This window comes from Sminthopsis crassicaudata, chromosome 6 (assembly GCF_048593235.1).
Source record: "Sminthopsis crassicaudata isolate SCR6 chromosome 6, ASM4859323v1, whole genome shotgun sequence".
In the NCBI taxonomy this organism is placed as follows: domain Eukaryota; kingdom Metazoa; phylum Chordata; class Mammalia; order Dasyuromorphia; family Dasyuridae; genus Sminthopsis; species Sminthopsis crassicaudata.
The window spans coordinates 16,531,621-16,545,383 of record NC_133622.1 but is presented as its reverse complement, the minus strand read 5'-3'; the positions used below and the strand labels follow the sequence as shown (position 1 = coordinate 16,545,383).

General features: G+C 34.1%; 1 protein-coding gene across 1 annotated transcript in view; it reads right to left on the bottom strand.

The window, feature by feature from the left end:
* The window catches only part of LOC141545819 (sodium-dependent phosphate transport protein 2B-like), a 216,384-nt gene extending 204,211 nt beyond the window's left edge, over positions 1 to 12,173 (bottom strand). The window contains exons 1-3 of the mRNA XM_074273101.1: positions 12,076 to 12,173; positions 11,115 to 11,225; positions 7,992 to 8,069 (exon numbers count right to left, since the gene is read on the bottom strand). Coding sequence (XP_074129202.1) covers positions 7,992 to 8,069; positions 11,115 to 11,225; positions 12,076 to 12,102 — 216 coding nt within the window. The 5' untranslated portion in view covers positions 12,103 to 12,173. The remainder of the gene's footprint in view (positions 1 to 7,991; positions 8,070 to 11,114; positions 11,226 to 12,075) is intronic.
* Between the last annotated feature and the right edge of the window lie 1,590 nt (positions 12,174 to 13,763).

Below are 13,763 nucleotides of genomic sequence, written 5' to 3'. Positions count from 1 at the left end.
ATTAAACTACTATTCACATTACTAACACATAATGTGCTCTTTTATTATAAGATGTAATGTCCTTGAGTTAATGTGATAGCGAGTATTATCTCCCTGTGATCAGTCCAGTATGAACTAAAACTGATAAGCTCAAGACACAGTCTATAGATAGTTGTCATAAAGACAGCACAGACCAAAAGAAATCTGGCTTCCTCCTGCCAGAATCATGTAACCCATAGCTCTAGATACAAGATTCCAATACAAATAAATCTTCAGCACCTGTCTGTTGGCTGCACTTCTATTAACAATGTGAAAATACTTATTGTTCTATAAGAAACGATCAGCAGGATGATTTCAGAAAGGCCTGGAGAAATTTACATGAACTGATGTTGAGTGAACAGAGCAGAACCAAGAGACCATTGTACACAGTAACAAGAGTGTGTGATGATCAGCTCTGATAGACATGGTTCCTTTCAACAATGAGATGATTCAGGCAGGATCCAAGAGACTTGTGATGGACAGTCATCTGCAGCCATGGGGATTATGGGCACTGAGTATGGCTCACAACATTAAATTTTTACCCTTGTTTTTGTTGCTATTGTTTGTTTGCCTGTTGTTTTCTCTCTCTCATTCTTTCCCTTTTTTGATCTGATTTTTCTTGTGCAGCATGATCAGTGTGGAAATGTGTTTAGGAGAATTGTACATGTTTAATCTATGTTGGATTACTTGCTGTCCAGGGGAGGAGGGAGGGGGGAAAAGGAGGGAGAAAAATGTAGAACATAAAGTTTTGCAAGGATGAATGTTGAAAAGCATCTATGCATGCATTTTGAAAAATAAAAAGCTATTTTTAAAAATGTGAAATAATCCCTAAGTAGGAGATACAGGTATATAAACTTTCCTATTTTATAGCCTCATGTACTCAGTGTTCTTTTGTAACTCTTTTTTCAATCAGTAATTTTCTTCACCATTGTAAATGCTAAATGTTCTGAAGAAAGAGACTAAGGTTTTTTGGAGACTATAAAAGAAGCACTTTTAAAGAAAACAAAATATCCACCTCTACAATTTTAAACTCTGTTTTCCTTTAAGACATAGAGTATCCAAAGATTATGCCAGTGGAGCCAAAGCTCCTACCTTCCTTATAAATGTAAATGTGGCATTAATAAGTGGTGCCAGATTGCCTATCTAGCTAAAATCAGATTTCTATCCCAAAAGGTCAGTCATCAGATAACAGACTGCATAAATGTGGCCACAGTGACTATTGAATGGTATAGTAAGGTACAAAAAACCCTGACACTAATCCTAAAATTCACAAAGTGCTTTGTCACCCTGCATATGCCCTTTGATCCAGCAGTGTCTTGACTAGATCCAAAGAGATAGCAAAAGAAGGGAAACGACCCATTTGTTCAAAAATGTTTGTGGCTGCCCTTTTTATACTGGCAAGGAACTGGAAACTGAGTGGATGCCTAGCAGTTGGAGTTTGGGAATATAAGAAATTAAGGGGAAAGAACAAATCTCCAATTTCAAAATGATCACAGCCATATTTTAACCCCATTCATTTGTCCCATCTTCAATATTTAAGTAATTACAGTCACCTTATTTCATTCTGTTTATAGGTTCACTTTAAGGCAAGGAATTTAGATGTCTTCATTTCAACTTTTCCCCAGCTCAGAACATTTCCAAATGAATCAAAACACTACTGTACCCAGTAGTGCAGTTATTAAATGAGAAGAGATATTTTAGAATTCAATAATTCCTTGAGATATCAAAATTCATTGTAAGGATAAGCATCAATAATTTGCCCCCAAAATTGGATATGTCACTTTTTTTCTAACTTTGTGCCCCGATCTAGCTTGACCATCAAGAAATATTCTACATATAAAACCAGGGATGCTCAGGCGCATGTTTAATAATCTGCTCTCCAAAAACAAGTAAAACATGTATCCAAATCAACTTGTGTTCAATCTTCCCTATTAACATTTTCTTCGTTATTTTCTTAAATCTAGATTATGACAGAACAATAGACCAATCCCTGATTGCAGTATTGTCTGATTTCCAGTGTGTAAATGCTCCCACTGAAATCAGAACAATTGGCTCTCACAAACTAGACTGAGCTAGCTCTATGGCTTCTTGTATGTAACCCACACTTCTTCCAAACATCTTATCCTCTCTCTTAACTAACTAAGTGTTGCACCACGACCTAAATACTCATTAATTAAGAATTAATCAATACATATGTGAATACTTTTTGGGGGAAGGATGCTATGTTATGCTACAGAATCTGTCACAGTACAAAAGAAGGCAATTCTACAGTTTCCTGAGCACGACTAAAACAACGAATTCTCTTCAGTTTCACTCACTCTTCTAAAGGACAAACCAACAGATGCATTCTGACCAATCTATTAGCAGTGTGTAAGGAAAGAAACAATATATGAAACAGCAGCCAAAGCACAGAATAGTCTTACACATAACTATTCATTCGATTGCACTTTCCAGTCTAAAGAAATCCTGAGCCTTTATAAATTGATTTATGGATGGATCTAAACACTGCAACAAGGACTGAGGTAAGAGGTGGGAATATTGACAGTTGCACAGAAACAATACCCATTAATTTGGGAGAGATATTAAAAAATTAACAGTGCATAGGAGTTCATTAACGCTAATATTAAATTATATTTACTTGAATCTATTACTCCTAATGTTCCCAAGAAGTAAAATTGGGCAGATGTCCCCTATATGTCCTTAATATCCAGTAGTTGTATCTGTGAATATTGTTGATTCAAAGAATCAAAAACTCAATCAAGTACAATAACAGAATGTGGAAAGTTATCCACTTAGGGACAAAAAGTATTAGGGATATTTAATTGATAAGGACATCAATCTTTTAACATTTTAAAAACTTAGCACTGCAGGCATTCACATTTTTAACTGATAAAGGAAATATACAAGTAACAAATACAAAGCATTCAGGGATTTTACAAAGAAGAAATGCTATAAAAATAATACATCTCGTTGATTAAAAAAATTTTAATGCTAAAAAAGCTGAATAGGGGGCAGCTAGGTGGTGCAGTGGATAGAGCACCAGCCCTGAAGTCAGGGGGACCTGAGTTCAAATTTGATCTCAGACACTTAATACTACATGTCCCAGCTGTGTGACCATGGGCAAGTCACTTAACCCCAATTGCCTTAGCTAAAAAATAAATAAAAAAAAAAAAAAAAAAGGAAAGCTGAATAGCCTCCTTCAGTAATAAATGACAACTGCTTTCATGTAAACTCATTGTGCTAAGAGGAATAAGTCCTGATACTTTTTGAGAAGCAGAAAACACTGAATTACCTTCCTCACATTCAATTAATGTTTGCTTTAAAAACTACAGTTCTTCAGGCAGTTTTATAAAGAAACATCAGCAAAAGGAAATGTCCTTCCAATGGTTACATTTCTGGAAGATGAAGCAGATTTAAAGAAAATATGCCTTGTTCACAAGATAATTAATTATTTCTTTCTTTGGAACAAAGAAAGAATTAAGGTGTTTAAAAGAAAATAATCTTAGTCCACACCTACTTATTAACAAACATAATGAAAACATACAAAATAATTGCAGCTCAGATTATGAATCTAAGTTAGATTCCTGATCTTCCACTGCATCCACCAGATCGGCAGATTCATTGGCAACATTTTCTTAGTTATCTGCAGATTGAATTACTTCTTCCTGCTCACCAAGCACATGATGGGATGAAAATTCCTCTTCCTCATCCTCATCTTATTCTTCAACTTCCCCATCGTTTACATCCATTTCACATACTCTAATAGAGATTTGGGTGTAACTAAAGAAATATAAGTAGACTTAGTTTTAAATATATTTAAGATATTAATTTTTAAAAATCAATACCTTTGAGCAACCCAATAAATATATTTTTCAGCAATTGTAAAATAGAAGCACAAACTGAAATTTTCTTGGAAAAAGATTTTTTAAAGGGAAATAACTCATTTATCTCAATTTATTCTAAAATTACTAGATTTAGGCTTCTGGTATATATATTTTTATTATAGCTTTTTATTTACAAGATATATGCATGGGTAATTTTTCAGCATTGACCCTTGCAAAACTTTCTGTTCCAACTTTTCCCCTCCTTCCCCTGACTCTCTCCCCAAGATGGCAGGTAGACCAATACATGTTAAATATGTTAAAGTATATGTTAAATACAATATATGTATACATATTTATACAGTTATTTTGCTGCACAAGAAGAATTGGACTTGGAAATAATGTAAAATTAACCTGAGAAGGAAACCAAAAATGCAAGCGGACAAAAACAGAGGGATTGGAAATGCTATGTTGTGGTTCACACTCATTTCCCAGAATTCTTTCACTGGGTGTAGCTGGTTCTACAAATGGACCTGATTTGATTCATTTCATTGTTGAAGAGAGTCACCTCCATCAGAATTGATCCTCATACAGTATTGTTGTTGCCATGTATAATGATCTCCTGATCCTGCTCATTTCACTCAGCATCAGTTCATGTAAGTCTTTCCAGGCCTTTCTGAAATCTTTAGACTTCTGATATATTAAAGGAATATGTGGATTATAAAAATATAGAGTGTTTGGTTTTAACTTAATACTCTCTGAACACAAAACTGAACAATTGAACACAAAACTGAACAGCTAAGGATCCAAAGTATCCAAGTGATATGCCATAACAAATTTTAAAAGCCCTATTCAAATATAAATACTACACAAGAAACTTTCTGAAAACCATTCACAGCAACATACTGCACTTTCATATTCTTCAGTATTCTCCACTGACTCTCCAGGAAGACAATGTAGGTATAAGATCACTCTGTTCATCAAGCCTACCCAGAGTTAAACCATAATGAGTAGAATTTCCCTTCATTTTTTGTGCCTTCAACTTCTATCCAAGTTCATTTAGCATGCTTCTCTTGAAAAAGAAAAAAAGCCTATAGTTTTAGGATCACAAGCTCATAGATTTAGAGATGGAAAAGATTTCAAAATTCAGCTAGCCTAATCCTCTGATTTTACAGATTTTACTGAAGCCAAAGAGGCTAAGGTCTTGCCCAAGATCCCACAACTAGTGAGATCAAAGATAAGATTCAATTTTGGGTCTCTGGCCTGCCTAAGCAAAAGCTAGTCTGGGAAATCATCTTTGATTAAAAAATCACCAAGATCTTCATAATCTTGCTAAATATTTTCTCTTTGTTCCACTATTCTCTATTTCCAACAAATCTCTATTAATGCTATTCTAGGGCTTTTTTGGGATATGGATTTGAGGAGATCATTTCATCCCACCCAAGTATACCTCACCTTGTTCTAACAACAGAAGGTACAATTACAGAGGGGAATTCCCTGCTTTTCAGTTACCCAATATATTACTCTTACCAATTATACCCTAAATAACTAAATGTATTTTTAAAAATACATTTAATTTAACTACTAGCTGAGAGAAGTAATTATCCATATCATTGTACCTTTAATAGCTGTCCTGCTGAACTCCTCGAGAGTGTCTTCCTTAGTGTATACCAAAGATAATGGTAACTGAACTAAGACCTTAAGAGTGACTGTTATCATTTCATCATCATAAAGATGTGCATTAACACAGTCGTAGGAGCTAGAGGAAAATGTATTATATTGAGAGATCCTCCTTTAACTGAAGGATCACTAAAGCACAGACATTAAACTGGCAGAGGGAGGGGAAAAAGAAAAAGATCAAGAGTCATTATATTTGGATGCATTCTATTTTCTTCTAAATTCCCCCTGTCCTGCTGTTCTATTATTGATGACAGATAGATCAAACGAGATTTTTGATTACACATTCATGAAACCAAGAATACAGAAACAAATTTGTTCATGATCAGAGAACCTGCTCCAAAGTAGGCTGGCACCTTCTCTGCACTTTGACTAGAGAATTCCCCAAAACATTGAGAAGTGAAGTCATTTTCCAGCCACTCAGCTAGTTTTGTCAGAGGAGCACTCTATCTAATATGTCATACTACCTCTCACAACACGCATAGTGAATCACTGTCCTCAAAAAAAAAAAAAAAATTGTGACAATCTTGTAGTTTAAAAAGTTACATATCTGGATACATCCTGCTATTTCTCCCAACCCACTAGACTATTGAGAGCAGGGATTTTATCACTAATTCTTTTTTTTTTTTTTTTAATATTTCTAGTGGTATCTTGAATGTTTATTGAATGGGAAAGAATTCTAGATTTACTCCCAGGAATGCCAGTTTGCGTGGAGGATAAATAAAAAAAAGTCAAGCAACGTTCTTCTAGTGTAACACCAGGAACTAGGAATAAACAATCAGATCTGTCCGGAAAATAGAGCTTCCTTAGCTCACAGCATCTCCTTACCCTGGTCCTCCCCGCTCATGCTTAGTTAAACTCAGAGAAAAAGCTGCAGCTTCTTCCTGCCTCCACGTCCTTTGCTCTCACTTACACCTCAACCCTTTGCCATCTGGCCTCTGACCTCATCACTCACTGCAGCCACTCTGTCCAAAGGTGCCGAGGAGTTCTGATGGCCTTTTCTCAGTGTTACACTTCATACCGTTCCCTTTTCCCCCCACAAAAATCTTTCCCTTCTCTTTGCTTTCATGCTGCTGCTCTGGAGGATTCTCCTATCCAATAGCTCACCATGCATCTCAATATCCTTTGCTGCATCCCCATTCATACTATGCCCTGTCCAGGCAGGTAAGTCTCAGGCTTCCATGGTGGGTCTCTTTCTCTTCTCCCTCTATACTACTTGGTGAAAGCCCATGGATTTTATGACCACCTCTATGTTGCTGATTTCCCAGTCTACGTGTCCCATCCCTCTGCTAACCTCTAATCTTGCCTCTCTCATTTTCTTTCAAACATCTCAAACTGGATGTGCCATAGACTTTTAAAATTCAACCAAAAAGAGAACTCATTATCTTTTCTCCTTGTGGTGACACATGATCATCATCTTCATCTTTCAAATACTGGAAACAAATTATTTAGAACTAAACTCAAGAAAACAAGAAATTGTGCCAAAGAACAGGGAGTGCTTCTATTTTATGGTATTATGTATGCAGAATCATTCATCTCAATTTTAGATCTCCTAGAAGTGATTTATTAGCATTAACCATACAAAATCAAATGATCAAACCATACCAATTATTAAGCATTCAGATTAATAGTACCATAAATTTTTACAGATTGTTAGAGAATTAGCATGATAACCAAAGTCAATAAAAATGTTTTATCTGACCAATTCTTTCTGCATTGAAATACTTTCCTTTTCAAAAATTGTTTCTGGATGCTAGAGAAACAAACATATTACATGACAACACAACATCAATCACATTTACTTAAAAATAAATTATCAGACATAGTTTTATAATAAAGCATGCATATTTTCCATTCTAGAGCAAAGTCCAAATACAGCTCACATCTGCTCATTTAAAGGTCAGTTGTGTGATAAGGAAGCATTATTGTTCACTGATTTTGCTCAATAGTAAAATGGATCTGTGATGATGTCAATTTTCAGTTATTTTAAAATTGATATAGACTTTTATTTTTATTTGTTTATTTTGATATATGCTTTTATTAAACTAGGAAAAACGGTCAATGTATATGCAGTAGAGAAAATAATATGGAGGTGATGACAGATGGACTCAGACATTCGCTTTTTAAATTAACTGATTTTGCTCAGTAATAAATGGATCTTTGATGACGTCAATTTTCAGTTATTTTTAAATTGACACAGGCTTTTATTTTTATTTGTTTATTTTGATACATGCTTTTATTAAACTAGGAAAAAGGGTCAATGTATATGCAGTAGAGAAAATAATATGGAGGTAAGGGATAGATGGATTTGGACATTTGCTTTTTAAATTCTCCTCCTATATCCAATTCAATGATTGATAAACCAAAATAACAAGCTCAAGAACCACAGTTAGAACCATAACTAGAATCACTACAAAATTTTAGTTAAATTAATTTCAACAGCTACATTTGCTAAAGTATTCCAAATAATCATACCTTTGTAAGTGACTTTTGACCAATTTCTGTATATTGGAGTATGAAGACTCTATTGACTGGCCAAGCTTTTTCCAAGTCCTAATTTAAAAAAAAGAAATAATTTAGCATTCACCGAAGGGACAATATGCCAATTTAAAGGAAGCAATTAGATGAGCTTGTTAAATTCAGAAGAGGGAACACAGTATAATGGATAAAGTGCTGACCTTAATGAATTTAGCTTTGAGCCTCACAGGAAAAAGATAAAAACATAAATAATAGTAGCCAGCATCAAGATAAATTTCAAAGACTATTCTAAAGATGATTTGAACAAACCTCCTACTGAAATAACCTATTTAAAATTTTCCACAAGCATATTTCAGATTATACTAATTGCCAAAATGAGTGTTTGGTCAAATCATGGAGGTTGATATAAATCCTCAGTTTTAGAACAGAACTTTTAATTAAACACTGACCTCTAAAAATGCACTGTCATTTAAAAGCTATATAATTTATAATACCTTTTGAAATATTTTCCAAATTAAACTCTAAAAATTATTTTCTTTTGGCTTTTTCTGCTTATTTTCTGTTTATTTGAAAAAACAGAATGAGAAAAAAACAGAAAAGGAATACAAAACAAAATAAAGCAAAACAAAAGAGAACATTATCGAGCACAGCACATCATAGAACATCATAGAGGATTCAAAATATATTACAAATTACCATATCAAAAAAGTGTATGTGTGTCTGTTTGTGTGTGTGGGTGTGTGTGGGTGTGTATTAGTAGAAGAAATTATATTCATGAATGTCCATTTTTCTTTACTTCTTGTAAATTGTTTTTTGGTTCTCTACTAAGCATCTCATTCATTTATTCTTTTCTCCTCTTAAATGCCCCATCATCCCCTTCAAGAAAGTTATAGTTAATTTATGTATAAATATGTACATACATACATACATATATCCCCTACCACATATCCCTACTGATTCTTTGCTTTAATTCTGTTCCTAACTTGACTTGCTATTACTTAACCTCCCCCCACCCAAGGATCCCTTCCTTGTCTCTTCCTTCATCCTCTGCTTCCCCATCTGCCCCATCCCTCCTCTCTTATTTCTTTACAGATTTTAGAGGGTGCTATACCGCCTTCATGTTATATATGTAGTGTTGCCTATTAAACCCATTCCAGATATGAGTAGGTTTTCAGAATTGCAAGTCCTCCTCCCCCTCTAATGCCTCTGTGTCTATTCTTTCTCTAAACCTCATTTATATAACATAATTACTATTTTACATTAACACTGCCATTCTTTTGAGCTACATTATTGCTAATGTGAATCTTAAGCATATACATTATCCATATTAAAAAAAAAAAAAAAGAATGTTTAAACAATTTGTCCATGAGTTGAGTTCTTTAAAACTGATCTTTAATATGGATTCTTATATGTTAAATTTTCTATTAACTTTGGGTTGGGTTGATAGAAAGTCTTGAAAATCTGTAAGTTCACTGAATGTCCATTTTCTCTTGTTCATTATTACAAATAATTTTGCTGACTCTGAAATACCACTACACACCTGTCATATTGGCTAGAATGACAGGGAAAGATAATGTGCAATGTTGGAGGGGATGTGGGAAAACTGGGATACTGTTGGTAGAATTGTGAATAATACATCTAGCCATTCTGGAGAGCAATTTGGAACTATGCTCAAAAAGTTATTAAACTGTGCATACACTTCGATCCAGCTGTGTTACTACTGGGTTTGTATCCCAAAGAGATCTTAAAGAAGGGAAAGGGCAAGAATGTTTGTGGCAGCCCTCTTTGTAGTGGCCAGAAACTGGAAACTGAGTGGATGCCCATCCATTGGAGAATGGCTGAATAAAATGTGGTATATGAATATTATGGAATATTATTGTTCTGTAAGAAACGACAAACAGGATGATTTCAGAAAGGCCTGGAGAAACTGACAGGAACTGATGCTGAGTGAGATGAGCAGGACCAGGAGATCACTATACACTTCAACAACAATACTATGTGATGATCAATTCTGATGGACAAGGCCGTCTTCAACAATGAGATGAACCAAATCAGATCCAATAGAGCAGTAATGAACTGAACCAGCTACACCCAGTGAAAGAACTCTGGGAGATGACTATGAACCACTACATAGAATTCCCAATCCCTCTCATTTTGTCCACCTGAATTTTGGATTTCCTTCACAGGCTAATTGTCCACTATTTCAAAGTCTGATTCTTTTTGTACAGCAAAACAACTGTTTGGTCATGTATATATATTATATTTAATTTATATTCTTAACTATTTAACATGTATTGGTCAACCTGCTATCTGGCTGGCGGGGTGGGGGGGAGAAGGAGGGGAAAAATTAGAACAAAATGTTTGGCAATTGTCAATGTTGTAAAATTACCCGTGCATATATCTGGTAAATAAAAACTATTAAAAATAATAATAATAATTTTGCTGGTTGTGATATTTTTGGCCCAGACCTACTTTTTTTGATTGTCAGTAGATACACTTCCAGGACCTGCAGTCTTTTATTGTAGTTACTGATAAGTTTTGTACAATTTTAAGGTTTGCTTTACGTGGAATTCACCATAACCAGACCAACCATGTTACTGCTTCTACAGGCCGTCCACTACTACACAGAACCAATTCTGATGAATGCTTTCTCTGCTGAAATCACAATGCCCATAAAGCTATTTTCTCTAAAAAAGATGCTGGAGTTATAAAGGCCATATTATGTATTTATGGGATGTTGGATATGGGTGAGTTTTATTGTCAAGGAAGAAGTTCTGGATTCTGATTCTGTTTCAGACAGAATATGTATGAACATATTCTACAGAATAGAATTCTATTTACTATGTGACTATGGGCAAGTCATTTCTCTCTGAGACTCAAGCTATCTCAATGGAGATAATAATACCATTGGTACTTATCTCAGTCATGTAAAGCTCAGAAATGGGAATATATGTGAAGATCTTTGCAGGTCTTATAGAGCTCTCTAACTCTCAGTCTTTAATATTATTAAGCAATACATCATCAAAATGGTTCTCAGCCACTGAACTCACTAGATAAGAAAAGCATGTCTACAAGAAATAGACTGTATTTCACATTGCTCTGAAGCTCAGTTTTACTCACCTGAAAATATGAAATTTCTGACATAACACTGGTAGAATCTCCTGTCTCTGTAATAACTGATAATGATTTCAAGTCACTTGATAAGCATAAGCCGAGACACGAACCAGAAACCTGAGAAGGTAAAAGATTCCAGTCATAAATTTTATTTGTTCATTTCACTCAAATAACATTTTTAATATTAATGCACAACTTTGCCGTTGTGTATAATATATGAGGCAAAAACCTATGTAAAACCTAGAAAACCTGACAGCTCATGCAACAGAAATCTCCATGGATCAGGATATTGCCTGCCTTCTGCCACGGGCACTGAAGTGTCAAACTAACTTGTACAGTTAGGGCCTTCATTCAGGGAAGTGATCTCACTGTTTCTTTTCTCCCTTCTTCCCTTGGGTTACCCAACAAAGTCAGTTTCCACAACTAAAGAGTTCAGCAGCAGAAATTCTTCTCCCTCTGAGAGGGAAGGCAGAATTGAGGAGGGAACAAGTTCAGCACTAAGCATTTAGCTCTGGTGCGGGGGAGAGAAAGAAAACTAGCTGTGACTAATTTAGCTTAGCTGTATTTTAGCCACCAATTCTAGCTTTTATTCTCCACAGGCCGGCAAAAAGATAATAAACAAGAAGTGAGGTTATAAAGCAACTACAAGCATTTCAATCATTTTTGTTAGTTGTCTTCAATTCCATTAGCAACTAATAGCTCCTGCTTGTTATGAGTATTATGTCTCTTACTTTTACACTTTGTATGAATTATAGCTGAAATCTCTAACTTCCAAATTTAATTAATTCCTAAGATTGTAAGAAAATATTCATCAATCCTTTCAGAAAAAAAATATACACTCAGTATTTGAGAAATAGTTATTTCAATCACTGAAAATTAGAATAGTTAGTGTTTGAATCTTCTCTCACAAATGAATTAGCTGGTGTATTAAAAAAAATTATAGGGAAAATATAAAAGGAAAACTCACCCCTGTAACAGTGGCAATTTTGTACATTCCATAAGCATAGATCTCAATGAACTCAGAGTTTCCTCCAAGGACAAGAGCATTAAGCCTAATTCAAAGTAAGGCAACAAGCTGAGGACTAATCAACAATAGAAATAATTAAGTTCTAAAACTCAGCTCTAAATGACTTTTCCTATATAATCTACATATTAAGGTTCTCCTGCAGTGGAAATTGATAAAGCAAAACAAGTCTACTGATTTGTTGGTCAAATTCAGCTAAACATGCCTAATCTTTTCCAAAGCAGCATAAAAATTCAACTGTGCAAATGAGCAAAGCCTGCTACCTGGAAGATAACAGGTTGTTGGCAGATAATAAGAGTAAAAATTATCATTAAAGTACCAATACAGTGCTGCTTCTTATCTGTGACCAGTATCATCATAGCTCTACTAAGATGACACCTGCCATTTCTAGTCTAAGATTTACAAAGCACTCTGCACATATTAGGGCTATGGATTCACACAACAAGCCCACAAGGTTTAACTGTTATTATTCCCTGTTTATAAAGATAAGGAAACAGAAGCTTAGAAAGGCTAACTGAAGTTATACCTAAGATGAAAATTTTCCTTTCTGTCCTCATGAAGGAAAAGAAGAAAGAAAGAAAGAAAGAAAGAAAGAAAGAAAGAAAGAAAGAAAGAAAGAAAGAAAGAAAGAAAGAAAGAAAGAAAGAAAGAAAGAAAGAAAGAAAGAAAGAAAGAAAGAAAGAAAGAAAGAAAGAAAGAAAGAAAGAAAGAAAGAAAGAAAGAAAGAAAGAAAGAAAGAAAGAAAGAAAGAAAAGAAGAAAGAAGAGAGAAGGAAAGAAAGAAAGAAAGAAAGAGAGAGAGAGAGAAAAGAAGAAAGAAAGAAAAGAAGAAAGAAGAGAGAAGGAAAGAAGAGAGAGAGAAAGAGAGAGAGAGAGAAAGAAAGAAAGAGAGAGAGAAAAGGAAAGAGAGAGAAAGAAAGAAAAAAGAAAAGAAAAGAAAAGAAAAGAAAGAAAGAAAAGAAAGGAAAAGAAAAGAAAGGGAAAAAAAATAAACCAGTTTATAATTTGTCCACGCTATGTCCCTAATTCTTTTGTCTATGTGCCATGTCTCCACCTTAATAATAAATATATTTGATGGGACCTAAATGCAATACAACATCCAACTCTAGGAGTCAAAGATAAAATCTCATTCATAACTACTTTACTCCATTAAAATTTCTTTTCTTAAAAAAAAAAAAATAGGAAAGGAATGCAAGTCTATTAAAACTATTTTTTTAAATTGACAAAATGAAAGGCCATAGAATAAAATCAAGTTAAAAGAATGCTTAATGAAAAAGAAAAAAAAAATTGTACAAACACATAACGATCCATTTAATACTTCCTCCTCAAATTAAGTTAAAAATAAGAAACCTATATTTATCACCACAAATATTTCCATGAAAATGTATCTGATATCACTCTAGAACTTCATAATTTCATGTGATTTTCTACACTAAAATATGAAAATAATTGTTACAACTCAACTTTTATACTAGACAACAATTCTCTTACGTGAAAAACCAACATAACACGAAGATTAAGGTAACATGAAACAAGTTTTATAAACATATAGGACTTTCATAAAAGGTATAATTTACTGTAACAAAAAACATATTAAGAATTTTCCTGATGACATGATGGTATACTTAGAGA